The 25,066-nt window shown below is 52.6% G+C and overlaps 8 protein-coding genes across 10 annotated transcripts; 5 read left to right on the forward strand and 3 right to left on the reverse strand.

Annotated features, from left to right (window-relative positions):
• Positions 1-1,015: 1,015 nt before the first annotated feature.
• On the reverse strand, positions 1,016-8,393 carry LOC117892438 (protein sax-3). 3 transcript variants are annotated; one of them, XM_034798679.1, is made up of 18 exons: positions 8,314-8,393; positions 7,015-7,303; positions 6,815-6,936; positions 6,559-6,739; positions 6,350-6,468; positions 5,809-6,262; positions 5,262-5,741; positions 5,117-5,199; positions 4,889-5,049; positions 4,731-4,812; positions 4,498-4,668; positions 4,351-4,443; positions 4,088-4,289; positions 3,752-4,026; positions 3,386-3,686; positions 3,101-3,327; positions 2,714-3,045; positions 1,016-2,641 (listed from the first exon to the last, which is right to left on the reverse strand). In XM_034798679.1, the coding sequence occupies exons 2-18, from the start codon at positions 7,190-7,192 to the stop codon at positions 1,879-1,881; spliced, it is 4,224 nt and encodes a 1,407-aa protein (XP_034654570.1). In that variant the 5' UTR covers positions 7,193-7,303; positions 8,314-8,393; the 3' UTR covers positions 1,016-1,878. The 3 variants fall into 3 exon arrangements, with proteins under 3 accessions (XP_034654570.1, XP_034654569.1, XP_034654571.1); XM_034798678.1 differs by lacking the exon at positions 8,314-8,393 and adding an exon at positions 7,499-8,231; XM_034798680.1 differs by lacking the exons at positions 7,015-7,303; positions 8,314-8,393 and adding an exon at positions 7,499-8,231.
• Positions 8,394-9,749: 1,356 nt separating this feature from the next.
• LOC117891640 (dynein regulatory complex subunit 2) lies at positions 9,750-12,303 on the reverse strand. Its single transcript, XM_034797185.1, has 4 exons — positions 12,163-12,303; positions 11,850-12,102; positions 11,567-11,790; positions 9,750-10,773 (listed from the first exon to the last, which is right to left on the reverse strand). Exons 1-4 carry the CDS (start codon positions 12,301-12,303, stop codon positions 9,781-9,783), a joined length of 1,611 nt encoding a protein of 536 aa, XP_034653076.1. The 3' UTR covers positions 9,750-9,780.
• LOC117892492 (odorant-binding protein 59a) lies at positions 10,804-11,585 on the forward strand. The gene is made up of 3 exons (XM_034798758.1): positions 10,804-10,822; positions 10,897-11,249; positions 11,305-11,585. The coding sequence occupies exons 1-3, from the start codon at positions 10,804-10,806 to the stop codon at positions 11,554-11,556; spliced, it is 624 nt and encodes a 207-aa protein (XP_034654649.1). The 3' UTR covers positions 11,557-11,585.
• A 340-nt stretch (positions 12,304-12,643) lies between the features above and the next one.
• Positions 12,644-13,401, forward strand: LOC117889895 (general odorant-binding protein 68). Its single transcript, XM_034794406.1, has 3 exons — positions 12,644-12,691; positions 12,746-13,100; positions 13,190-13,401. Exons 1-3 carry the CDS (start codon positions 12,644-12,646, stop codon positions 13,399-13,401), a joined length of 615 nt encoding a protein of 204 aa, XP_034650297.1.
• A 319-nt stretch (positions 13,402-13,720) lies between these two features.
• LOC117890668 lies at positions 13,721-14,460 on the reverse strand. Its single transcript, XM_034795644.1, has 3 exons — positions 14,419-14,460; positions 14,015-14,363; positions 13,721-13,960 (listed from the first exon to the last, which is right to left on the reverse strand). Exons 1-3 carry the CDS (start codon positions 14,458-14,460, stop codon positions 13,752-13,754), a joined length of 600 nt encoding a protein of 199 aa, XP_034651535.1. The 3' UTR covers positions 13,721-13,751.
• Positions 14,461-14,701: 241 nt separating this feature from the next.
• On the forward strand, positions 14,702-15,497 carry LOC117889896. The gene is made up of 3 exons (XM_034794407.1): positions 14,702-14,863; positions 14,915-15,043; positions 15,099-15,497. The coding sequence occupies exons 1-3, from the start codon at positions 14,702-14,704 to the stop codon at positions 15,495-15,497; spliced, it is 690 nt and encodes a 229-aa protein (XP_034650298.1).
• Positions 15,498-15,566: 69 nt separating this feature from the next.
• LOC117889897 (cilia- and flagella-associated protein 61) lies at positions 15,567-20,271 on the forward strand. The gene is made up of 15 exons (XM_034794408.1): positions 15,567-15,848; positions 15,903-16,217; positions 16,268-16,573; positions 16,626-16,733; positions 16,789-16,919; positions 16,982-17,265; positions 17,312-17,394; positions 17,441-17,924; positions 17,979-18,262; positions 18,319-18,555; positions 18,613-19,196; positions 19,253-19,416; positions 19,476-19,727; positions 19,788-19,997; positions 20,056-20,271. The coding sequence occupies exons 1-15, from the start codon at positions 15,583-15,585 to the stop codon at positions 20,269-20,271; spliced, it is 3,924 nt and encodes a 1,307-aa protein (XP_034650299.1). The 5' UTR covers positions 15,567-15,582.
• Positions 20,272-20,639: 368 nt separating this feature from the next.
• On the forward strand, positions 20,640-25,050 carry LOC117889898 (cilia- and flagella-associated protein 61). The gene is made up of 13 exons (XM_034794409.1): positions 20,640-20,989; positions 21,048-21,189; positions 21,236-21,381; positions 21,435-21,619; positions 21,686-21,984; positions 22,051-22,397; positions 22,458-22,650; positions 22,710-22,993; positions 23,050-23,286; positions 23,339-23,901; positions 23,955-24,118; positions 24,172-24,417; positions 24,478-25,050. Exons 1-13 carry the CDS (start codon positions 20,640-20,642, stop codon positions 24,832-24,834), a joined length of 3,513 nt encoding a protein of 1,170 aa, XP_034650300.1. The 3' UTR covers positions 24,835-25,050.
• Positions 25,051-25,066: the final 16 nt, after the last annotated feature.

Genomic DNA, 25,066 nt, shown 5'->3' on the forward strand with positions numbered 1-25,066 from the left:
TTTTTGTGGGGTGTGTGTGTGCGTATGCTATAGCATATTTTGATTTGATTTGATACATGCGCGGTTCTAGGTGCTATATGATCTCTATATGTACGTGTAGCTATAAGTATGTGTGTGTGTGTGTGTGGGTGTGTCAAAATTTAAACGTTTCTTTGACTCAAGTCCAAATGGGTATCCGTCATATCCAATTCCAATTCGGCTCTAAACACTTTTCCAACAGCCCGAACCCGAACCACTCCAATCTCCATTCTGCTCACGCTTCTTGGGCTTCTTCGAAAAAAAGTGTTTGAGCATTTCTCTCGACTTCGATGGATTTCCATTTTGATGATTTTCGTATTATCCATTTTGAATTTCTAATGTGGGGCACGTGTCTAAGTTCTAAATTATGCTATATTCTCCCTTAAAAAAAACCTCACTCATGGTCTATCATATTTGTCTTCTGTTTTCCAGCAAACATTTCTCGTTGTTCGAACTTAAGGCGAAATTAAACTAAAAACTCAAAGTTCAACTCAAAAGTGCGTAAATACATAGTTAAAAAAATAAAAAGGGGTTTAAACTACTATACTGGGGGGTTTATATCACAGGTACATTTTAGACTTTTACTTTTTTCAAAATGCAAAGATTGTAGAAAATGTATGTCATGGAGGAGGATGAGGAAAACTGGGAAGGGGGTGCAGCTGTAGCTAAGTTAGCCGCGTGCAGGTCCTACTAAACTTGGCTAATGCTTATATTCATATAAGTTGTAGTGTAGTGTGAGTGTGTGTGTTCGTGTGTCGTTCAGTTTGTATATCTATTACCTATATATATATTCACTGGGTCAAGTCACCACCATATTTGTGAAGTAAATTACTGTTTGTTTTTTTTTCCTTTTATAGAAAAGCACTAACCATTAAACATTGCAACTGCCGTCTCACTTCTCCTGCCTCGGCACTCCTCCACTTAGTTCTTCTCCGCTAATCGTCATCACAAGTCCGAGGCGGAGACAAGTAGTATTCGATTGTGATCGTAGATATGAAAGAGTTTTGAATACATGTACTAAATCGTAATCAGTATCAGTAGCGTAATCGTAATCGTAATCGTTAACGTATTCTCGTATCAAAGCCTATGACTAGGACCAAAAACATGCTGTACATTCTCCATGCACTCTATGCACTCTGCTGGGTCTAACTACATCTTTGAGTCCTCTACTCAGTTGTGTACTTGTATGGCCTGATCTGTTCTCTGTTTCCACTTGCTCAATTTGTTCGCTTGAGTACGTATTTCTTGAAGATCTGTTTCACACTGAGATGGGTTCTGAACTCTATTCTGGCGCTTAATCCTATCCGAAGCAAATATCTCTATCGTACAGCACTCGTAACTATCTCTTAAGTACATTATTCATTTCGATGAAGGGAAATTCTAGGGTGCTAGAAGGTGGGGGAGTGATGATGCTGTGGGAGCACTGTGCTTTTCTATGAGTGTGTCTAGGCTTTATGGATGTAGTAATGGAAAATTCGTAATTGCTAAAGCTGCACAATGCTCCCATGATTGTGGCTGTATATGTGATGAGTGCGTGCGTGTGTGTAGTGTGTCGTGTGTTTCTGTTTGATCTGGCAGTCGTACGTAGTCGATTCCATGGGCGTAGTCATAGTCGCTGAAGTATTCGATAGAGTAGTAGGGGAAAATATGGCGCAGAAACTTTGAGTTTGTCCACGCGGCTCGCCGCAGGCTCGAGGACTGTGGCGTGGCCGCTGACTAAGTTCGATATGAATGAAGAGTTAGACTAGATGCTATTTAATACTAATCCACCATCGGGGGGGTGGGGAATGGCACTGCCTCCACATACCGTCTCCCCATGATGACTCGTTGGGAAGGGCGGGCGTCACAGCTGGTTCCGCTTTAAGTATTCTTAGTGGCAGTCATGTGCCGGGGAGCCGGCCCACCTGCGTCGGCGTACAGGCAGGAGCCCTCGCTGCAGGAGCAGGTGTCGCCCTCCCGGGAACTGTTGCAGCAGTCGCTCGTGTAGCTGCGCTCGTGCAGCTCGTAGTCCACCAGCATGTTATCGTTCTCGTTCTCGTTCTCACTCTCCAGGCAGGGCTGCACCATGGCATGACGACGGTGGCCCGAGCGCTTGCCACTGCTGTGCTCCTCCGCCAGCAGCTGCCGCTTGTGGCTGTGCGAGGCTCGCGAGTTATCCGAGCACTCGGAGGAGCACTGGTAGATCTGGTGACTGGAGCTGGTCGTCTGCATCGGATGTACCTGTGGCTGGGGATGCATCGGCTGGTACCAGCCCTCTGGGGCCGGAGCCGGCGGCGGTGGCTGCATGGGTGAGGCCAGGGCATCGCAGCTGGAGCAGGATCGATTCTGGTTGCAGCGCGAGGCATTCAGGCCCGCCTGGTACTCGCTGACGGCATGGCGCTGTGCGGGGAACTGAATGTGCGTCGGTGGACCTCCGCCAGGTGTCGCGGTGGCAAAGTAGGCCGGCAGCTGCGGTGGATGCTGGTTGGTGGGTGTGATCTGGTAGCGGTTCTGGGCACCGCCCACTGCTGACAGGGGATTGGTGTACACGTTGTCTTGGGGGCAGCTCGGTGCGAATTGGGGAGAAACGCCCCAGGCTGAGAAGCCGCCGGAAGAGCTGCTGTGAATGGATGCGTTCAGGATGCTGCAAGAAAGGTGGAGTGGAGTCTTGGTGAGTATTTTCATTCAGTTTATGGCTGGAGATGCGACTCTTTACCTTTGGTTTGTGGAAATGCCAGAGCCTCCGCTCTTGGAGCTCTTGCGCGAGGACTCCGGTGAGCCCTGGGCATAGCCGTAGGTGGAAGATGGTGGCGGATGCTCTGGCGGTGGTGGCAAGAACTCCGACCAGTTGATGGGCTCCACTGGGTACTGCAGATAATTCGACTTCGAAGAGGGAGCGACTGCGCCCTGTGCACCAAAGGCATCCGAATAAGGGGAATGTGTGCCCGAGTCCTTGTCGGCGCTCAGGCAGGTGGGCTTCGTGCAGGTCTCACCCAAAGAGGTGCCAATGATCATTGTGGTGGCATAGGGCGTGGGATTATCGGGGCTCTGTCAAAGATTACACATGAATTAGCTGGACATTCGTCATCCATGATGGACTCACCTTGCGGCAGTTGTAGAAGGTTGTCAGATTGCGCGTATCCACTTCGGCATAGTCGGTTCCGGCATCGGAGTTGTTGTAGTTGGACTGGCTGCTGTTGACGTGGGAGAGCAGCTTGGACTCGCTCAGTCCCGAGTCCTTGTCTGTGTCTGACGGTCGCCAGTTGCGATCAATCCATAGACTTTCCTTGCTATTGATATTTAGGGCAGTGATTTCGTTGTCGCTTACAACTGGAAATGAAGGTGAGTGTGAGTGTGAATTGGAGGAGACGGCAGTCAGGAGTCTTACCACTGAGATGGCCCAGATCTTTGGTCATCTGATGCCTGCGCTTGAAGTAGACCATGGCTAAGGCAGCGGAGATAAACACGACAAGGAGTACAGTGACAACCATGACCATTAGCCAGATGCTAGGCAGATAGTCCGAGGATGTTCTATGCGTGGGGGGATGAGTGTCGCTGCTGGGCTGAATACCAGCCATTCCGTTGTGGTAGGTGATCTCCTGACCCTCCTGGTGCCAGCCATCGTGACTGCCGCTGGGATGAGCACGCGGCGGATGCACATGATGCGTGGGATCCATGAACAGCGAGATCTTCAAGGGAGAGAGCACGAGATCAGCAAAAGAATCCATCTGTGAGCGTAAAGTTTCCCACTTACCGGCTTGGAGTAGGGGCCATCGCCTGCCTTGGTGAAGCAGTTCAGACGCACACTGTAGACGGCGCCGGTGGTGAGGTTATTCAGCAGCACCGATGTGGTGGTGGAATTGAGCGTCATGTTGGCCAGCACCTTCAGGGTGTTTCCGGCGCTCACTTCGATTTTGTAGCCATACAAATTGCCATTGTGGTGCTGGGCAGGCGGTGGTGTCCAACGCACCCATCCAGCAGTTTGGTTATACATTCCGATCTGTATTCTATCCGGCGGTGCAGACGGAACTAAGGCAAAAGAGCAAACAAGTCAGTGGGGAGTTCGATCTTTGACTGGCTGAATGCTTACCATCTTCGTAGGTGATGGCCATCTTCGAGTTGCTGGGCTGTCCTTCGATTGTCTCGAAGAAGGGCGTGAGGAAGAACTCGTATTTGGTGTACTTCTTCAGATTGCCCACGACAAACGACTCCACCGAGGTATCCATGAGAGTGATGGAATGATACTGCGCCGTGTGGGAGTGTCCTGTGTCCCTGTAGTGAAGTCGCAGACCCTGGAAATAGAGAAGAATTAGCTGAGGGACACCCATCAAATTAAGAGCTAATGGCACGTACCTCCACATATTTCTCGTCGGCGCTCACATGCAGCATCCAGTCGAGACGCACGGCACTGGCATTGATGGGCGAGGCATCTATCAGCTCCACAGACTGCAAACGAAACCAAAAGTTAGCCGAGAGTTGTGAATCCTCTGCAGCACTCACCTTTCTGGTGAGCAGAGTTCGAGCTGCCGACAAGTCATTGGCCGAGGCAGTGTCAAAGTCCTCGCCAATTGTTTTGATGGCATTCGAAAGCCCCGAGGGCACGGACACGCCCTGGCTGTTTTCAGCACGCACCAGGAACACATACGAAGTGGCGGGCGTCAAATCGGATATCTGCAGAGCAAAAATGAAAGTTTTAGTCACCGAAAGGAGTTTGATTTGAGGGTGAAACCTACAGTGGCTTGGGTATCGGCCACACGATGTGCAGCCACAATCCAACCCGTTTGCAATTCCGGACTAAAGTACTCCACAGTGTAGCTGCGAGAGAGAGGTTGAGAGGCGGAGAGACAATTGCATAAATAATCCGCACTGTTATCATCTGCCATAATCTTACCCAATAATCGGCCCGACGGCGCCAGGCTTCTCTTGGCTCTTGGCCCAACGCAGGGAGATGCTGCTGCGGCTGGCATTCAGCACTTTCGGGGTGCCAGGTGGAGCCGGATATGTGCTGGGGTCAGCTGCCCGATGCAGTGATGTGGCGCCTGATTTCTCAACCTAGCAAAGGAAAGCAGTTGAGTGTCAGTTGTCAGGATAACTCTAAGATCGCAAGCTTCCAACTCACCGTAAGCGTTGCTGACCAGGAGGTCTCGCCACGTTCCGAGGAGGCAGTGCATGTATAGACGCCAGTGTCGCCCAATTGGAGATCTGTGAGCATTGTAAACATCCAATTAGTATCTTCTATAATGAGAACTACGACCTTCACTCACCATCGATTCGCAGGGAGCTGCCTTGGTTGATGCTGTGCCGATTGCCAGGCTGCACGGCATAGCCATTGTAGAACCATTTGATGCGTGGATTGGGAGTGCCAGTGGCACGGCAGGGCAGTGTCGCCACAGAACCTTTGGACAAAGTCTGATTGGCGGGACCTATTTGGATGATGGGCGGCGGACGTTCATCCACCGAGCTGACCTGCAGGAAGATGCGCACCGTCGAGGAGTCCACCACGCTAAATGCGGAGCACACGTAGAAGCCCTCGTCATCCTGCTGCACATCGCTGATCTGCAGCGTTCCCTCCGACGAGACATGCTGCCGACCATGTGAGCTGTTCGGGAACATCAGCGTGGATACGCCCTCTTTGGTCCAGAATACCGAAGGCGGAGGATTGCCAGAGGCCATGCAGGGAAACTGAACAACGCCATTGAGGCCCACTTTCTTATTGCTGGGCTTCCGGGTGAACGTTGGAGCCGCTAATGGAACAAAGGCATCCACGCATTTGAGAGGTGGTTGAACCAAATGGTTGGGCAAAAGTCTTACCGTGCACGGTGAGCGATGCTCTGGCGCTGATCTGACCCACATTGTTGTGCGCCTCGCAGACATAGGTGCCCTCATCGCTGGGCGTTATGTTGCTCAGCTCCAGACTCTTCTCGTCGTGCAGGATGCGAGCCCGGGACACGGGTATGTTGCCCTCCTCCTTCTTCCACAGTACCTTTGGCGGCGGATCACCGCCCACGGAGCAGTGGAAGGTGGCCGTTTGGCCGTACAGCATCACCTGATCCTTAGGCTCCTTCATGAAGTACGGCTTGACCTGTACAATCAGCTTGGCGTAGCTGGACTCCCGCGTGCCAACCAGATTCTGGGCAATGCACTTGTAGTTGCCCTCATCGATGGGCTCCACATTGCTGATTAGCAGATTGCCACCATCGACAATACGCACGCGAGAGCTGGCGCCGAACGACATGGCTTTCAGGTCATCCAGGGGGACGCCATCCTATGAGAGAGGCAGAGGGAGAGGCAGCGGATTAATATTTGTATGAATTTGTGGCTGATGTAAGTGATTGGTTTGTCTGGGTCTTACCTTCATCCAAATGAGAGTTGGCTCTGGAATGCCTTTGGGCGGCCCACACTCGAGCAGCGCTGTCTCGCCTTTGGCCACGCGCGTGTCTTTGGGCTCCACGCGAAAATCATCGCGCAGCACTGGCAGAAAAGAAAAATAAAGAGCAAAAGCACAGGCAACAGAGATTAGTTGTGTGGGCAGACAAGTTGTCGTGAGTTGATTGGACTTACCAGCTATTTGGAGCGAGGCATGTCGACTAACGGCCTGGCCCACACGGTTCTTGGCCACACACCAGTACTCGCCGCCGTCCTGCTCCTTCTTGCCCTGCATAGTGCGGTAGAAGAACAGGGCGCCATCCTTGAACTGAACGCGATGCGATTTCTTTTCATTGGTGCTGACGGGTTCGCCGTCCTAGCGTGACGGAAAGCCAAAAAGGAGAAAGTTGAGAGATTAAACTGAAAGCCACTGACCAGCATCCCATCTTACCTTGAACCACTCGATGGTGGGCTCGGGCTTGCCCTCCACCTTGCAGTTGAGCGTCGCTGGCTCATTCTTCTTCACCACCAGATCGGTGGGATGTTCGATAATGCGTGGCGACAGATATTGGGCTGTAAATGGAAGAGGGGAATCCAAGAGATGTGTGAGATGATGAACTGGGAACAGGGAACTGTGCACTTGGGGTTTACCTATGACTGCCGGCGGCGTCACCAGACCGAGCAGCAGCAGAAGAAGTATCATCCTACTCCCCCTGCTGCCCCGCAGGGTTATGCTGGATGATGGTGGATGAGTTGGAGAGTTGTTAGTGCTCGTGCTCCGGGTGATGGCGATGTCGATGGCGATGCTGAGACGATGTGGTCGATGCATAGGATATTATTCGGTGACAGCGACAGTGCGTGGCGAGCAGATACACTTATTTTGCGTAGTAGATGATGCGAGTACGGCTGGCGACAACCATTTTAGCAGTATGTGTGTAGCCTGCGATACGGGATTATGAAATGTGGGCAGCTGTTAGTTTTGGCCGGGCTCAGAAGAGCACATTGCAGGCAGGGGGGATACGCATGGGGAGACATGGGGAATGTGCTTGGTGGGAGTGCACGAAAGGCAGGCGTGGCGGCGACGTGGTGTGGCGTCGCAAAACCCCCCCACACCCAAAGCATTACAAGGGTTTACCTTTCGATACGATTCGGTTTTTATCTTCCGAAATTATTCTTCTTCGTCTGTGCTCCAATTCCATTCACATTTCCCTCCCGAGATAAGCACTTCACTCACGTACACACACGCACAACCAATAAAACATGTACACATAAGTATGTAGTATGTGTGTCGTATATATGTATGTACCTCCTCCCACATGCATATGTCTAGCTATGCTTTTCCATTAATTTTATTTCTGTATTTATCTCTCTCTTTGTGTTTATCTCTCTTAGGCGGCAGACAGCCATCGGCGGCGGCGGCGACGTAAATTTACAATCCAAATTCTGATTTCATTTGACTCTCCGATTCTCACACTTTCTTTATAACATTTTATCGTTGCGTTTTATTATTATTTATTTACTGTTTTAGTTGTGTTTTCAGCTTGTATGCATGGATGCTATTTATTTGTCGATGGTACTCTCCTCTCTACCCGTTTTCATTGACGCTTCCTTTTCGGGGTTGTTTCTCCGCTCGCGCACATTTTCCACATTTCCCGAACGAAATTTCTTCTGGGTAATTTTACAAGAACAAGAACACGCTGCCCGTACGTCCCCCAGCTCATCTATTACAACTCACCCCCTCCTATCAATTGCCTGCTGTTCCCCGTTCCATCCCGTTACTGCGCTTGTTGTTGTATCTATAACAGTGTTGTATCTATAGCTCACACTCCCGTCCCGCGGGCTGTAAAAAACTTGCATATGCAATTTACATGCAAACGACAGACCGCCTTCGCTGCATATATAATGTCCTGTCTTTTTTGATGGATCCCGCCACTAGTGCACTCAACTTACTTTAGTTTATAGACAGGAATAACCGTTTTCATTTAATGACAATAACTAGACAGTGTGACCGCGGATTAGTCGATGGAATATACCGTCTGACCATCAAAAATATACCAAAATATACGATATCATTTTAAAAATATACAGCAATATACCGTAATCCTAAATCGTATTCCTCGATTTTGCTATTCTATTTGATTTTACTAGCTTGGAAAGACTTTCAACACTGAAAGAATAATTTAAACCGATTGAAGAATTAATTTGGCTTATCATAAGTACTCCTATTTATTGGATTGTATACCTTATGACCTTATTTTTACAACATTTTTATTTGACTTTTTTTGTTCAAGTCACCCCTTCTGGAAGCAAGGGAGCTTTGTGTTCAGCACGTAAATGTATGTAACGTAGAGACACATGTATATCAATTTATGAAGAATTTTACGAATAGCGCGCGCAACTGAAAGGGAAAGGAAACATAAGTAAATATTAAAAGGCCGGAGTGGTTTTGGGGGCAGTTCTTCTATCTTTACAATATAATTGGGGCTATTAGGGATAATTTCAACAGGTACGAAAAAGGTGGGAGCCTAAAAAAGGCTCGTCCTATTGTTGCTGCTTATTGTTGCTATAATTTGTTCTTACAAATCCAACGTATCTAATTGGACCGCACGAATCATTCAAACTTTTCAGCACATTTTTGTCAGCGTTTGCTGACAACGAACTTTTTTCACTGATCCGGCAGCACAATGTGCTGCTGCCTGTTTACACTTGTTGTTGTATAGTGCTTCACTGCGATTTGGCGAAACGAAAAGAATTTAAGTGGAATAAAAGAGTTTGCAAAACTAAGACTAATGACTGTGTAAAGGCATCAAGCTTAAAGGTATCTTAAGCTTGAAACGGCAATTTTTGTTCATTGGATCTGTCGGGAACGCCTGGAAGTGGAACAAGCCACTGGATATTTATTCACTGATCTGGCCTCGCGATTTATCTTTTTTCACTGATCTAGCAGCGCGGTTTATTTAACTTTAAATTTAAATTGGAAAATGTCCTTGGGTTTGAATTTTGCATTGCAGAATGAGAAGATTACAAAGCGCCTTGTGACAAGCCAGTCAATGCAACGATTTCTGCTGGAATGTGCACCGAGTGCGGGCTTTCCTCTGCTCCTCCCGTTTTGTGTCGTAGTCCTGGAGCAGTTTTCGCAAATAGCATCTGCAAAAGGACTTGGTCAAATCGGCGATTCGGGGAGGAAATGGACAGCAAACGCGTCCATTCTTCATCGGCAAGACTATCTTCAAGAACTCAGGCCTGACGGTACACACGATCTTCAGAAAGACCATGTCACTGTTCCCTTGCAGCGGCGGCTTCGTGCCAAAGCGTTTTGTAATATTCCGAAAGCACAGCATCTCGGGGGTGGAGTTGCTCGAAAGGGGGGAAAAACTAAACTGAACTGAACTGAGCTGAAAAACCTGACTGAAAACTCTAGGAAGTCCGCTCAATCCTGGCTAGCTCGGGTCGTCCCCTGATCAGGTTGCGGGATCTCACCGCATTGGAGAAGTTCGCCTCGAAGGCGGCCACGCGGACACGCCCGGGGTGGATTGTTGGAGGAGTGGGCGGTGGCGGACGTCGGCCAGCGGGCAGCGCGCTCTTCACCTGCTTGGGCTGCAGCTGGAGGCGTGTGACGCGATCCACGGACATGCTCTTGGGCCGCCGGCAGAGGTAGTCGTGCACGTGGCTGTTGGAGCCGTTGCTGATGTTCAGATTGACGAGGTAATCCTGCAGCTCCGCCTTCAGCTGGCTGTTGGACGCCTCCAGGCGTTTCTTCTGCTGCTTCAGGCAGGCCACATCCACGGCCACATTGTTGACGCGACGCCAAAAGGTGTCCATTTCGGGCACCACTCCGATTTCCTCCCTGCGCTGATCGGTGGCTGCAGCGGATTGGTCTTTCACTTCACGAATCTCGATGATCTCCCGCGACAGCTCGGGCAGCAGGAACATCTTCTCGCGTTGCGTCTCCATTTTGGCACAGACGGCCGACAGTTGGACCAAGGTGTCGCCATGGCTGACGATGCCCTGGAGCGTCTCCAGCGCATTGTAACTCTCGACGGACATCAGCTTGAAGGTCTGGTGGTCGCGTGCCACCTCCTGCTCCACGCAGGTGCGCAGCTCTCGCAGCCGCTCCGTCAGCTGCTGCTTGATGGCCTGCCGCTGCTCCAGCTGCGCCTGCTGCTTGACCTGGAACTCCTCCGAGACGAGCCGCAGGTTGGCCAGCTGATCGATCAGATGCTCAATGTCGTAGGTCTGCTGGCTGATCTGCAGGGCAGCCTCCTCGTCGCGCTGCTTCAGATCCACGTACTCCGAGTAGAAGCCTTCGATGTGCTGGCAGTAGCCCGCGAGCACCGACTGATAGTCCTGCCAGAGCCGCTCCAGCTTCGCCTCGCCCCTGCTGGTGATTTGCTCCAGCTGCAGTTGCATCTGAAAGGTGGATGGATGATTGATTGATTGATGGCTGTCTCCATTGTGTGTCAGTCAGTGGGCTGGCCATTAGGCTCCCCCTGGGGGCTATAAATGGAGCTGCTCTGCCGTTCGTTCATTCAGTTACGGCGATGATGTTCTGGCTGCTGGTTCTGTTCTGTCTCTGCTCCGTGGACTGCCTCAAGTGCCGCTCCCAGGAGGGACACGGCGAGCAGGAGCTCAAGAGGGTTGTGCGCAGCTGCATGCACCGCGTTAGCAATGGGAATGGCAATGGCAATGGACAGGACGACAGCGAGGACAACAACAGAGGCTATGGGCGGCAGGTGCATCGCTACGACTATGGCCAGGAGCAGGATGGGCGCTCGAGCAACGGCTACCGATGGCAGCGCAGCTTGAAGCAGTCAGAGAACAGAAACAGCTCCGAGGGCGAGGGCGGGCAGTGTGTGGCGCAGTGCTTCTTCGAGGAGATGAATATGGTAGGTCCCTAGGAGTATCTGTAAGCCCCATTCTGTACTTCCCTCCACTCCCCAGGCCGACTCGAATGGCCTGCCCGATCGCCGCAAAGTCAGCTACATGCTGACCAAGGATCTGCGGGATCGGGAGCTGCGCAACTTCTTCATGGACACGGTGCAGCAGTGTTTCCGCTACCTGGAGAACGGCCGCAGCAGCCGGAGCGGCGGCAACAAGTGCGCGCAGGCCAGGGATCTGGTCAAGTGCATGTCGGAGTATGCCAAGGCGCAGTGCGACGACTGGGAGGAGTACGGCAGTTTGCTCTTCAACTAGGACCACTTACGCCGCTCTTGAGGTCCTCGCAGCGCTCCAGGAAGCGCTCGTGGTTGTCCTTGATCTCCCGATCGGTCGTCTCCTCCACCTGGTAGAACACGCACTCCAGTTCCTGCTGCTTCTGCTCGTGCATGGCCCGAAAGCCGGCGGAGTCCAGCTCCCACTCACCCAGCACCGCCTGCTTGTCCTCCTCGTAGATGCTCCTAAAGAACTCCAGCCGACTGCGGTGGATGCCTAGAATAGAGTTAGGGTTTCGGGCTAAGGTATGAGGGAATATATTAAACAAGTCTCACCTATGATGCCGCTGATGTTCTCCATGTGCGACTGCTGCAGGTTCGCGTACATGTCCTCGGTGGAGCCAATGTGCGCGATGAGCCGCTGTATGACGTTGTCCTTGCGCTTCAGCGCCTCCTTGAAGAACGCCTCCACGTCGACGATTTCACGGCGCAGCTCCTGAATCTTCACCTGGCGGAGAATGCTGCGCCACTCCTGATTGATTTTGGCCATGTTGAGACGCCCAAAGGCATCCTCGCGCTTGAGTTTGTTCTACGGAAGAGGGGAACTTGATAGTTGGAGTTCTTCTGGCTCTAGGGTCTCCCTTTGTACCTTCATGTACATCGATATGAGCTGCATCTTGCGGCGTCTCGTCTCCTCCTCCGCGTCCGCACGCATTTGCAGATAGCGCGCCCGCTCCTCCTCGGACATCTTGGCCAGCTTGTTGCCTTTTCCCTTACCCTTTTTGCCCATCGTCAAGTGCTTCTTTGAACCCTTCTGAGCGTTTCTGCCCAATCAGCTTATCGAATTTCAACGGCCGATTCCCGACTAATTGTGCGAGCGAAAAGCGAAAAGCGAAAGCCTCGACCCGCCCCGCCCCGTCTCGGAAAATTAATAATAAATTTGCGTGTCGCCATGGCACGCTCCCCCCTGCTCCCCCCGGCTGACTGTTGTCAGGTTTTTGTTGCCATAATAATGCGCCCCCAAATCAACTTAATGTCGGAGCATTGCGGGTGCCATTAGAGCTGTCCATCAAAGGGGAACGGGGCGAGTATAAAGCGAGCGGCACGGGCCAGCGATTCACTTGTCAAAAATGTTGCGGGCCACCTTTGTGCTGTGTCTGGCGCTGGCACAGCTGCTGGTGGGAACAGACAACAGCCAAATAGACCGAATAATTCATTCCTTTCCTCTGCAGCTGAGTGTGCCTGCAGTCCGCGTCCATTGCCGGCATGTGGAGCGCATCCACGAGGATCACATCCACTACTGCTGCAAGCACCCGGACGGGCACGACGAGGTGACGGAGATGTGCGCCAAGCAGACCAACTTCCGACTGCCCTCCACCCAGGAGGAGGCCATGGAGGATGTCACCGTGGACCAGGTCATGTCGGGCACCTGCTGGGGCAAGTGCGTCTTCGACCACTACAAGCTGATGGACGCCAACGGCACCCTGGACATGATCGCCGTGCACACCCACTACAAGCAGTACCACAAAACGGATCCCGAGTACGAGACGGAAATGCTGAATGCCTTCCAGAAGTGTCACTCAAATAGTGAGTTAAGGTGTTAGCCAGTAGAAAGTCCTCCGACTAATTGGCACATCCCTTTCCCTCTCCCTCTCCCTCTCCCTTTCCCTTTACAGCTGAGGATGCCACCTCGCAGTTTCTGTCGCTGCCCATTGTGCGCGCCTTTGCCACGGGAAAGTTCTGCAAGCCCGCCTCCAGCGTGATCCTCTCCTGCGTCATTTACAACTTCTTCCACAGCTGCCCCAAGAGCCGCTGGTCGAACTCCACGGAGTGCGAGGAGACGCGCGCCTTTGCCAATAAGTGCAAGGATGTGCTGACCATAATGTGAGCGGAAGTCAAACTCCCTTTTATTGGTAGCTAAATTTGCATTGGAGAATCATTGAAATATATTTGATATTGAACGGCAAGCATTCACAGAGCATTCATTTGATGTGGGAAAGGGTTTTCCTGTAACTTTTCAGAGGCTGCTGTCGTCAGTGGGTTTTGATCGCTCGAGGGATGGATATTGCCTCGATGTACCTCTACTCTGCTCAGACTCTGATTACACAGACACTTAGCTTAGGTGCATGAGGAGTAAAGCTCACCCAAAGATCTATGAAACACCCACAGAAACATCTTCCAACTTCAATTAGAACATTCGCACTTTATTTACTCATATTAACCCACTGCCAGACACCTTTAGAGCGTTGCCAAAGAGTCGTGACACTTCCTGCTGAATGCCAAAGTATCCTCGCACTCCTGCGTCTTGGACCAGCGATCGGCGGGGCAATTGTGGAAGAACTGACGAATGACGCAGGCCAGGACCACGCTCGACTTGGGCTCACAGAACTGGTGGGACATCTGGCGGAAGATGGGCTTCGACAGGAACTTCGCAGTGTTCTCCTCGCCTTAAATGAAAGTGAGTCAAAGGTGTAGCTATGGACTGCCTCCCCGCCACTCACTCTTGCCGTGGCAATGATCAAAGGCGCTAATCATTTCCTTGGCATACTCCGGATCGTCGGCGAACTTGGAGTTGAAGTACTTGCGCACCGCCTCCATGTCCACCTGCTCGTCCTTGATGAACTTCAGACTGGCAAAGACACACTTGCCGAAGCAGGTGCCACGTATGGCCCGATCCGCTGTGATGTCCACCATGGCCTCCTCCGTCTGGCTGGGCAGCTGGAAGCCCGTCTCCTTGGCACATCTCTCGATGAGGTCGTTGTGGCCGTCGGGGTGCTTGCAGCAATAATGGATGTGCTCCTCGTTGATGGCCTCTGGGTTCTCGCAGTCAATGCTAAGGGCATTGGAGAACTGAAAGGGGAACTTGGGGAGTACTTATGGGAGTGTGGGATGTTCCCCTTCTTACCCAGAACAGACAGCTGAAACTCAACAGAATTGTGGGCTTCATGGTGCGACTTCTACTGATAGCATCTGCGGAATGGGAAAGGCTTTTATAGAGCATTGAACGGGGAAGAGCAAATGGTAACCCATTCGAACGTTTCCCCTCATTGCACTTGTTCCCATTCCAAGTCTCATTTGTTACATTTAATTAAGCAATCGAATTACGCGGCTAATTAGACAAAGAAATTAGTTCAGCGGATGTTATAAATCCCCCAACTAGCACCCAGTTCGCTTCCATTTAAGGCACGATGGCTAACCCAATGAGTTGTTCCTGGCTGGCGCTGCTCCTGCTGGCCATGGTGGCGGTGCAGGCACAGGACTCTGAGGAGTCCACCAGCATAGAGATAGCCAGTTCCAGTTCCAGCTCCAGTTCCAGCGAGGATTTGACTGAGGAAAAGTGCGGCAAGGAGGTGAGCAAAAGGAGCAGCAAGTTTGGCCTCTAATTTACCATTCCTAAACAGCGCAAAGGCTGCTGCTCGGAGCTGTACATTGGGGAGGAGGCGGATCTGGTCAAGTGCTTCACCATACACTCCTCGAAGCTGCCACCCGACGGCGACAGCGATGTGGGCAAAACGCTGAGATTTCTATCGGTTTGTAGTTGCCATAGAAAGAGTTCGATCCACGTCCAAGCTGAATCTCTTTCAGTGCTTTGTGGAGTGCCTCTACAAGCAGAAGAAGTACATCGGCAAGAGCGACACAATCAACATGAAGATGGTCAAGCTGGATGCGGAGACAGCCTACGCGGATCGACCCAAGGAGCGGGACTACCACATCGCCATGCTGGATCACTGCCGCAAGGATGCGATGGGAATTTACAATCTACTGAAGGCCAGTCCGGGGGCCAAGGCGCTGCTGAAGAACGCCTGTCGCCCGTATCTGCTGATGGTGTTCCTCTGCCAGAGCGACTATCACCAGAAGCACGAGTGTCCCTACTTCCGCTGGGAGGGCAGCGACAAGGCAGGCACCAAGGACAGCTGCGCAGAGGCCAAGGACAAGTGCTACCACATCGAGGGCATAGCCAGTCCCACAAACAGTTCGCTCTGAGAAAGTTGTCTTCTTTTTTGATGAATAAAAAACACACACAGATTACAGATCGATAGAGCTTCCCTCTGCTCCTCTGCTCCTTCCCATGGATTACCTCGTGCGCACTGCGGACCTTGACGACTTGGATGCCATCAACACGCTCATCCACTCGCCCACCGTCAAGTGGTTCGGCAATATTCGCCCCAAGTATGCGGACAAGACGAAGCTCTTCAAGTGCTATCAAACCTATCGCATGGTGGTGGTCCATGGACCCACAGCTGCGAGGATTGCCTATGCGGAGTTCCGCAACTATCCCTCGATCGATGCGCTGCCCAGCGACTGCTGGCCCGAGTGGCTGTCCGTCAGATATTGGTGGGTGCAGGAACTACATTGATTGCTCCCTCAACTAATTGTGGATCCCCTTAGTCTCCCCATGCCTCTCAGCCTCCTCAACACAATGTTCCTCAATTTTTGTGTCTACAAAAGCGAGAATGGCGACGCCGTGGCCAGCATCTTGAGGGATATTTTGTACAGAGAAAGTCGCGTGTGGTACATCCTTACAGTGAAGAGTCCGAAGATACCACAGCCCACGTACTATGCGGAGACATTCGCTGATCTGGAGCAGTATGCGGACCTCTACTATCCCAGAGAGTTCTCCATCGAGAACAACTTCAATACGCAGGCGCTGTACGTCGTCTATCGGTTCAAGCTGCTGCCAAAGATCACCTATCGCAGGGCACTGTAAGACAGCTTCAGTTATCCCTTACCTCATCCTAATCTCTTTGTCGCAGTCCCGAGGACAACGACGACATTGTGGCCATCCACGAGTACGAATATCCCGAGCTGCGCGCGGAGCTGGGCGACTTCTACATTGCCGAGGAGATCCTGCGCACGGACAGTGGCAGGGAGAAGAGTTTCCTCATCGTCGCAGAGACGGAGAACGAGTGCCAGCAGACCGAAACGGCAGTCTTCCTTTGGCTGTCCACGGACATAGACATTCGCTTCTATGTGACGAACTACGAGCTGGAATCGCTGGGCAACCTGGTCAAAGCGGTCGAGGAGGGTCAGTCGATTCATGTGGAGACGTTCAACGTGTCGTAAGTTGTCACTCAGGAGTGAGTATCCTCTCTATAGATGTCCCCCCCACAGCTCTGTGCAGCCCAAGAGCGCCGCCTGCCTGTTCACCTCCGACGCGCTGGACGATCTGGATGCGATGACCATTCTGGGCGGTCTGCAAAGGAACGACAGCAGCCTGAGGTACGGATAAATCATTGATTGAGTTGGCACTTGCCCAAGTGAAAGTTTTCTGCAGCGTTTACAGCGCGGGAAAGGCAAATGTCAGCTCCATTCAGGGCGTCATCATCGAGGCGCATGTCTCGACCTGCTCGAACAAGTTCTTCATGCGGGAGAGCCTCTACTCGAAGCTGAAGTACATCATTGACAGTAAGTGGTGGCAAATGGCACTCCACAGAGCACACGACTCACTCCTCCTGCTGTTCTTCCAGAGCTGGACAGCCCCGAGTACTACATCAGCAAGGAGCCAAAGTCCATCAATGTCTTGTATGCCGCGGGGCCACACCCACGTGGCAGCCCCTTGGGCCTCGATGCAGCTGCAAATGTCTTTGTCCTCAAGTACATTGGAGCGCGGGAGGACTTTCCGCTGGAGCGGCTCTTCAACAGCGTCGTGGCCATGTTCTGCGCCTTTCCCGATCGCGATTACTGCATGATGCTGATCTCGAAGGAAACAAGGTCCATACGCAGCCACGTGGAGGTGTTGAAGTACTTTATGGTGAGGCTGAAGCTCGCCCTGATCTGTGTACAACTTTCTCCCACAGCCCGTGGCCTCCCGACCCAGTGAGGTGGCCAATCCGGAGGAGGTTTACATCACTCATCGCAGCACAGTGTTCGGCGAGATAAGGTGGGTCTGACTCTTGCCACCCTCCTGCTACAATTACTTCCCACAGCTTGTACGAGTTGCAAGCGGAGGATGTGGCTGTGATCCGCTCCCTGGCCATTGGCAACAGCGAAAGCCTCTCCAGTGGCAGCTCCAGCTCCAGCTCCCTTGTCAGCAGCTTCTCGTACACCTCGAAGATCAACAAGGCCGCCGACTTGGAGCACGAAGTCGAAGTGATCAACGCCATCATGAAGGATGTGCTGGAGAACGAGCTGACAGAGTTCGCGGTGTACACAATTCGCTGTGGCAACTCCGCGAAGGCCGCCAGGGAGAACACGGCCATTGGGTTTGTGGTGCTGCGGGAGTTCAGGCACCATCATCACCTGCATTTCCACTACCATCTGCCACGGCATCAGAATCACTTGAGTTCGCTGCGTGCGGAGATCATTTCCATGCGGCTGCATCCGCTCTTTCTCATCAGCAGCGACCTGATCTTCCGGGATCTGTGCATGAAGACGAGATATCAGGACTATTATTTCATATCCTCGGCGAATGTGGGTACCCAGAGGTAGCTTCAGGTATCCACTGAGATCCCTCCTACCCCACAGGGCCCCCAATTCACGAATGATCTAAAGAAAATGATGACTGTCGTTGAGCCGAATCCCATGAAGAAGAGTCCCGTCGCCTTCAGTGCGCCCAAGGAAGAGGACATTACGCGGCAGTGCGTCCAGCTGCCGGAGTATAACTTCTACGAGGATCACCTGATCATCTATCGCCACAAGCTGAATCCCACCAAGTGGTTCGGCAACAGCGAACGGCTCGTCGTTGTTGGGTTCACGGATGTCTGCAAAGCCTTTCTGCGGCAGTTGGTCTTTCAGTGGAACAGCAAGGAGTGAGACAGTCCTGCGCTCCATTTAGAGCCAAAGCCAAAGCCTCTTCCCTTTGCAGCCACAAGAACTCGGAGACCTACACCTGCCTGCCCCGTGTCCAAGTGACCGTCATCACGCTGCCGGGCGTCGTGGAGGCCGAGTACGATGGCATGTTCCGGTGTCCCTACTGCGGCAACTCGCCCATGTGCTACCTGTGCTTCGAGAATGTCTCCTGCTACGTGCGGGATGTCACCCGCCGCATGGACCTGCGCCACTGGGTGCACTTTGTGCCGGGCAGAGTGGATTTTGTGGACAGGTGGGGCCACCCGAGTAGCTGCCCTCTGACCTAACTCTCCTGCGGGCCCCTTTGCAGAGAGAAGAAGTTCGTGAAGCTGGAGAACAGCTGCGAGATCCACTACGACACTTTGCTGCTGGCCTGCCACAAGGATTTCGAGCTGAGAAACCCCAACCCGAGCCCCGCGACGCCCAGGAAGCGGCCCTGCAACTTTGTGGAGATCAATTCGAGGCTGAAGAAGTTCTCGCTGTTCTACAAGCTGCGCGCAATGCTCGAGGAGATGCCTCGCACCTACCTGATCCTCGTCTACGGTGCCAACCTGCAGACCTACGAGTGCATCGCATTCCTCATCGGCCACGGGGCGGACCCTTCGCGGATTGTGCTGGTGCAGCCGCGACGCGTCTCCGGCATCGATGCGGAGGAGAAGCTGAAGAATCCCTACTGGGACCAGAATCTGCAGTACATCCTCGATGACATCATCGCGGATGCTGGCGTCAAGCTTGTGGAGAATCACGACTTTGTGCGGTGGGTGGAGGCGGAGGCCACGCAGTTCATCATGGAGGTGGTCTTCGAGCACTTTCCCAGCGGGCGGCAGACCTCCTTCGACTGCGATCTCTTCATATCCTTCGACGAGGGCCACATGGAGCCGAGTGTTAAGAAGTGTAAGGTGGAGAGTGTCTCCCAATGTTCCCCTGTTGATGCCTCCTCCTGCTCTCAGGGCTCAAGCGTTGTGGCATTGAAATGCGCAAGAACGAAATCCTCGTGGATGAGCAGTTCCAGACGAATGATCCGAGCATCTATGCCGTGGGCAAGTTCATACGCATGACGGGCGCCCCGAACTACCAGTACAAATACACCAGCGAGCGGGAGCTGGGCCGCAAGGTGGGGGACCGAGAGTAAACCCTGGGGGAAATCCCAACTGATTCTGTTCCTTCTCCCAGCTCATGCACATCCTGCAGCTGACTCCCAGGCAGCCAGACTTCGAGCACAAGTACTCGGAGCCGCTGTTCTTCCAGGCGATGCTGCCGCTTGGTTATGTCATCACAAAGGTGACCATGCCACGGCGCTACCTCGCCTCCCAGCTGCCACCGGAGTACACCTGCAACCTGACCACCTACAGGAGCAACACCTTCTGCCGCGTGGCCCTGGCACCCAACATGCAGGTGGATGAGATTGTTGTGGTCACCAAGAAGGTAAGGGGCAGGGCCTCAGCAAGGGGCAGGGTAACTCTACTCTACTCCCACTGCCTGCAGGTCTCCCAGCTGGACTATCTGGAACACTTTTGCGGCAGGCACGAGCTGCTGCTGAACAACCTGAAGGCGCGCTACGCTGCCAAGACCATCAGCTGCTTTCTGTTGTACTTCCAGCAGCCCTGGACGGAGCTGCTGATGCACGAGCACTTCCAGGAGCTGCAGGAGCAGAACCACGAGCTGCTCAAGCCCATGGTGACATCGAATTTGAATGTGAGTGGAACGACCCTCTCCGACAGGCTTCTTCCCTAATGGTTCTATGTGCCTGCAGTACGCCAATCGAAGTCCCTTTATGGATGTGGCCGTGCACGACTTTATCAAGCTGAACAAACGCTACTTGGAGCAGCAGTTGCTCAACTTCTTGAGAGAACATCGCAGGGATTTTCGCTATCCATTCGCACTGCCCGAGGATTATCTGAGCAGCGGCTTGTCAGCGTGGGACAGCGACACGGAGACAGAGTTCGAGGCTGTGGCGAAGAATATGTAGACCACATCCAAGTAGTCTGCTGCTTTCCCTGCTGTGTGAATTAATCATTTCCAATAAATATATATTTTTGTGTTACCCGAAATGGCCAAGGCATCCAATTCTGTCATTCGCATGGCTGGCGTGCAGGATCTCCCGCGCATTGAGACCCTCTACGCTTCGGCCAACACCCACCATTTCGGGGAGAAGCGGAGAGCACCGCTGAGGCAGCTGTTCTACGAGCACCAGGCCTACCGACTGATTGTCTACGATCCGAATCACTTTACCAGTCCGCTGGCGTACGGGGAGTTCCACATCTACCCGAACATCCCGGTGCTGGCCAACGATCTGTGGCTGCATTGGTTGAGTGCGAGATTCTGGTAGGAGTTGCCATGGAGTTCCATTTCTCCTCTCTTCCATCTCGCCTCTCTCCCTGCAGCTTGGATCTGCCCCTGAGTCGCCTCAACACGATGTTCTTTAACTTCTTCATCTGCCGGAATGAGCAGCCCACCGTGCTCAAGGACCTTGTCACGGAGTTGTTCTACAACGAGCACAAAGTTCATTTCCTGATTGTCAGCAGACCGCCAAGCAGCGTAAAGAACGATGCATACGAGGCCATTCAGCAGTACGGCCAGACATATTACCCAACGTTTTGCACTTTGTCGGAGCAGCGGGGTCTGCCCTCGGTGATTATCATCAATCGCAGAGACGTTATGCCCACGATATCCTTTCGCAAGGCACTGTGAGTGGCTTCTCTCTGAGAGAGAGGATATTCCGCTTTAATCTTTTCTGCCCTGCAGTCCCGAGGACAACGATGACATTGTGGAGATGATAGACCACGAGGAGCCGCAGCTGCGGCAGAAGAACGGCGACTTTTACATAGCCGAGGAGCTGCTCGACTCGGAGCGAACTGGCCGCAAGGAGCTGATCATTGTGGCAGAGGTGAGTGCCTCCCAGGTACACAGATCAAACTCTCATCTCCCATTAGCTGGCAGAAAACATCGCTGGGCTGATGTGGCTCACGGACAAGTTGGATGTGGAGCTGCTGGCCACAAACTTTCATCTGCAGCGACTGGGCAACCTCGTGAGGTGCACGCCAGGAGCCAAACATGGCAAAGTCTCCCTCGAAGTCATGTAAGTGCGATGCCCATTGGCTGCATGGCATTCTCTGGAGTCCGCACTTACAGCTCGACGCACACCAAGCCCTACAAGGAGCTCTACACAGAGTCCACTCTGACGAGCAAGCCACTAAATGGAGGTGGCAGCGTCACGACCATGTCCAGCATAATGCTGCCGCATGCCCCGCCGCAGGACGAGTTTGAGCTGCGGCACAGCCAGCTGATGTCCTCACAGTTCGAGTGCATCTACGACGGTGAGTTGTGCATGCTCCACTCTCCACTCTCCACTCTGACTCCATTCCAACTTGGAATACTTTCAGAACTACGACATGGCCAACATTATGTGAAGGCCGTGCACGAGCTGCTGGAGATCTCCTTCGATCTGCCCAGCGGCGAGGAACTTGAAGACGGAGGGAACACAGTGGAGTACCTGAAGCGTGCCTCCAGCGCCTTTCTGCTCAAGATGTTCAATCTGAATCCCAGGGTGAGGCTGGAGTACACCTTCTTCTTTCTCTCGGCCATGTTTAGCGCTTTCCCGGAGCTCGATCACTGCCTGATTCGGGTGCCAGCCACTTCAACGCTGTCCAAGAGTCAGCGAGAGTTGATTCGATTCTTCTTGGTGAGTGGCAGAACTCTCTCTCCTCTCTCCCCTCTCCTGTGGCCTCTAATCTCCCTTTCCTTCCAGCGCACTGCTCATCGTCCCAATAGCTCTGTCTCGGACAGCCTCTATGTGGCCCATCGCTGCACTCTCTTCGGGGATCTGCACCTATTTCAGCTGAAGCGGAGTGAACTGGAGGAGATCATGTCCATGTTGCGGCTAACAACCATTCCCAGGAAGAGCGCATATTCCGAGAGGGATCAGGAGAGCGGCATCAGTTGGGTCGTGTCCAACCTGATCTCCCCGGAGGGCAGCCAGCTCATTGATCAAGTCTTTGCGGACATTTTCAACAACGAGGAGACGGAGTTCACCTGCTACACGGTGCACTGTGGCAACAGCGTGTCTCGCACCATTGTGGGTTTCATTGTGTTGCGGTGAGTGGAGCTGCCGCTAGGTGCTGCTGCAACGAGAGTCTCTTGCTCCTCCTCCTGCAGACCCTTTACGGACTATGACGCACTCAGCCGGAAGTTCTATCTGCCCCGAGATGAGTTCCACTTGACGCACAGACGCGGTGAGATTGTGATGTTCAAGCTGCATCCTCTGTTCCAGGTTTGGTGTGATTCGATTGTGCGCTCCGTGGCCATGCAGGATAACTATCGGGAGCTCTACTATTTCCATCACTTTATGGTGGGTTGCCCAGTGCCTCCTTTCCCCTCCTTAGCTGAGATCTACCCTTCTCTTCTTAGGGCGTTTCATTGCCCAATGATCTGATGTACAACATGATGCCCGTGGAGCCGCGCAGGGTGACTCGTAATTGGTTTCCGCAAAACGACAACGATGGACTGAAGCGGCAGATCGACACCGTGGACTTTCCCAGGATCAACTTCTTCAGCGCCCATCTCCACGTCGTGTGCCACAATCTGTTGCCCAGCAAGCACATGGGCATACCCCATCCGCTGGTCATTGTGGGCTTCTCGGACATTTGTCGCGCCTTTCTGCGGCACATCATCTTCGGCTGGAACACCAAGGAGTAAGGAGTGCAAACTGCAACTTATCCTCGCCAAAGATACTGAGTTCTGCCCGCAGCTTTGCCAACTTTAAGCGCTACAACTGCCTGCCGCTGCTGGACATCACGGTGATTGTGCCACACGGCGTGGTGGAGGCTGCTTACGACTCGGACTTCAGCTGCAGCTACTGCCACGGCAGCAAGCACTGCTACGTGAGCATCGGCTCGAGCATTCCCTTCGTGAAGGACGCCACACACCGCATGGATCTGCGGCACTGGGTGCAGTTTGTGCCCGGCAATCTGGTGGCCATCGATCGGTGAGTTAAGTCCCGAATCAACTGCTCATCTTTCCCCCTCAATCCTTTGCAGCACTGAGAAGGTTCTACGCCTGTCGGATAGCTGCAACATTTACTACGAAAAGTTGCTCCTGCTGAGTGACATTCGGTATGGGCTGAGGGGCGAGGATCCCACTGCCGCCATGCCCTACAACTATTCCGCGATCAACTATCGCCTGGACAAGATCATACTCTACCACAAGCTGCAGACCATGATCGATCGGGACAATCTGTGCACTCCCATCATCGTCTACGGCTACGGCATGCCCGTCTTCGAGTGCATCAACTTTCTGGTCACCCATGGCTGCCAGGCGGGGGACATCACCTACGTGCAGCCGCACATTCCGCAGGTATCGGAGCACATCCTCTACCCCCGCGAGGATGCTGGGCTGGACTTGATACTCCTGGAGATGGTGGCCGATCTGGGCATTGAAATTTACTTATCCGCCAACTACAGTCGACTGCTCTACTTCCCCAATCACACGACCATCGAGAGCGTAGAGTTCCAGCTGACTCCGAGCAGGAAGTGCATCACTCTGAACTGCGACATGTTCATCAACTTTGATGAGAGCTTCATGTGCTCGGGATTTGAGAGAAGTACTTATAGATCGATGATTACTTTCTTTATGCATATTCCTCCTTCTTTACAGTCCTCCTCGACGCTGGCATTGCTCTCGAAAACAGAAAGATCATTGTCAATGCGGATTTCTGCACGAATGATCCGAATATCTATGCCATTGGGCAGTACATCACGATGGATCCCAGCCCCAACTACCAGTACACGCACACCAATCCACAAGAGTGTGCGGAGAAGGTGAGAACCTCCTGGCAGATCCACAGATAAGCTCAGAGTTCTCCCTCCTCCAGCTGGCCTTCATTCTCAACATGCAAGGGGGATCGACCCATCAGCGCTTCTCCAAGGCGAACATGTTCACGAGTCGCCTGCCCATGAACTATCAGATGGTGAAGATCGTTTCCCCACAGCCGCTGCTCATGGGCCAGATAACGAACGAGTTCATGGAGAACATGACAACCTATCAGGATGGAGATTTCTGTCGCGTTCGCGTGAACCACAAAATGTTTGTCATGGAGATTGTGTGCGTCACAAAAAAGGTGCGTGAAGATGGCCATCTGGGAACACTTCAAACTCAACTTTGTGTCTCCCTTTTGCAGAAGAAAAGTTTGTTGTTTCTCGAATACTTTTGCGGGCGGCATGTGGCGCTGCTGAATAACATGCGAAATCGCTGGCAGAGCGGCTGGATAGACAATTTCCTGGACTACTTCGAGCAGCCCTGGACAGAGCTGCTGATGCACGAAAGATTCCAAGACCTGCAGCTGAAGAACCGCCGCACGCTGCTGGCCATACTGATGATGGATACGACGACCAATTTGTACAAACCTGAAAATAGAAAGAGCTTGGAGGAGACGCAGCGCAAGCGGCTGGAGGCGAATCTGATCGAATTTGTGCGCACATATCGCAAGGAGTTTGTCAACGAATTTGCACTGCCCGAGGAGTGGGATGCAGTCTAGCAGGCGGCAGGGCATCTCTTCATTTGTTTAATAATATATTTTGTGTATTTTTAATCGGAGTTAGCAACGGACACTGTGTGGGGTGCGGTATTGCATACAGCGCTACACACATTTAAGCCATTCAAATTGCAGTTTTTACATTGTACAAGACACACTCTAAAACGCTATTAAATATATAAAAAAGGTCAAAGGATTAGCTCATCCATTGCCTTGGGATTATCCTAGATACGCT

Source organism: Drosophila subobscura, chromosome E (genome assembly GCF_008121235.1).
Source record: "Drosophila subobscura isolate 14011-0131.10 chromosome E, UCBerk_Dsub_1.0, whole genome shotgun sequence".
In the NCBI taxonomy this organism is placed as follows: Eukaryota; Metazoa; Arthropoda; class Insecta; order Diptera; family Drosophilidae; genus Drosophila; species Drosophila subobscura.

Bases quoted from the DNA above. Each gene is read 5' to 3' on its own strand.
- LOC117892438 (XM_034798679.1), bottom strand. From the start codon at position 7,192: ATGCATCGACCACATCGTCTCAGCATCGCCATCGACATCGCCATCACC. The intron at 4,813-4,888 runs GTAAGATTATGG...TCTCTCTCGCAG, and splicing joins GCCGTCGGGCCGATTATTGG to CTACACTGTGGAGTACTTTA. The intron at 4,027-4,087 runs GTAAGCATTCAG...CTTTTGCCTTAG, and splicing joins GGCCATCACCTACGAAGATG to TTCCGTCTGCACCGCCGGAT.
- LOC117891640 (XM_034797185.1), bottom strand. From the start codon at position 12,303: ATGGGCAAAAAGGGTAAGGGAAAAGGCAACAAGCTGGCCAAGATGTCC. The intron at 12,103-12,162 runs GTACAAAGGGAG...CCTCTTCCGTAG, and splicing joins TCATATCGATGTACATGAAG to AACAAACTCAAGCGCGAGGA. The intron at 10,774-11,566 runs GTAAGTGGTCCT...TCCACCTTTCAG, and splicing joins GCGAGGACCTCAAGAGCGGC to ATGCAACTGCAGCTGGAGCA.
- LOC117889898 (XM_034794409.1), top strand. From the start codon at position 20,640: ATGGAGTTCCATTTCTCCTCTCTTCCATCTCGCCTCTCTCCCTGCAGC. The intron at 24,119-24,171 runs GTGAGAACCTCC...TCCCTCCTCCAG, and splicing joins CACAAGAGTGTGCGGAGAAG to CTGGCCTTCATTCTCAACAT. The intron at 24,418-24,477 runs GTGCGTGAAGAT...TCCCTTTTGCAG, and splicing joins TTGTGTGCGTCACAAAAAAG to AAGAAAAGTTTGTTGTTTCT.
- LOC117889897 (XM_034794408.1), top strand. From the start codon at position 15,583: ATGGATTACCTCGTGCGCACTGCGGACCTTGACGACTTGGATGCCATC. The intron at 16,734-16,788 runs GTACGGATAAAT...AGTTTTCTGCAG, and splicing joins AGGAACGACAGCAGCCTGAG to CGTTTACAGCGCGGGAAAGG. The intron at 18,556-18,612 runs GTGGGGCCACCC...GCCCCTTTGCAG, and splicing joins AGAGTGGATTTTGTGGACAG to AGAGAAGAAGTTCGTGAAGC.
- LOC117889895 (XM_034794406.1), top strand. From the start codon at position 12,644: ATGTTGCGGGCCACCTTTGTGCTGTGTCTGGCGCTGGCACAGCTGCTG. The intron at 12,692-12,745 runs GTGGGAACAGAC...TTTCCTCTGCAG, and splicing joins TGGCGCTGGCACAGCTGCTG to CTGAGTGTGCCTGCAGTCCG. The intron at 13,101-13,189 runs GTGAGTTAAGGT...TTCCCTTTACAG, and splicing joins CCAGAAGTGTCACTCAAATA to CTGAGGATGCCACCTCGCAG.
- LOC117889896 (XM_034794407.1), top strand. From the start codon at position 14,702: ATGGCTAACCCAATGAGTTGTTCCTGGCTGGCGCTGCTCCTGCTGGCC. The intron at 14,864-14,914 runs GTGAGCAAAAGG...ATTCCTAAACAG, and splicing joins AGGAAAAGTGCGGCAAGGAG to CGCAAAGGCTGCTGCTCGGA. The intron at 15,044-15,098 runs GTTTGTAGTTGC...AATCTCTTTCAG, and splicing joins AAACGCTGAGATTTCTATCG to TGCTTTGTGGAGTGCCTCTA.
- LOC117892492 (XM_034798758.1), top strand. The intron at 11,250-11,304 runs GTAGGTCCCTAG...TCCACTCCCCAG, and splicing joins TCTTCGAGGAGATGAATATG to GCCGACTCGAATGGCCTGCC.
- LOC117890668 (XM_034795644.1), bottom strand. From the start codon at position 14,460: ATGAAGCCCACAATTCTGTTGAGTTTCAGCTGTCTGTTCTGG. The intron at 14,364-14,418 runs GTAAGAAGGGGA...TTCCCCTTTCAG, and splicing joins GTTTCAGCTGTCTGTTCTGG to TTCTCCAATGCCCTTAGCAT. The intron at 13,961-14,014 runs GTGAGTGGCGGG...CTTTCATTTAAG, and splicing joins TGATCATTGCCACGGCAAGA to GCGAGGAGAACACTGCGAAG.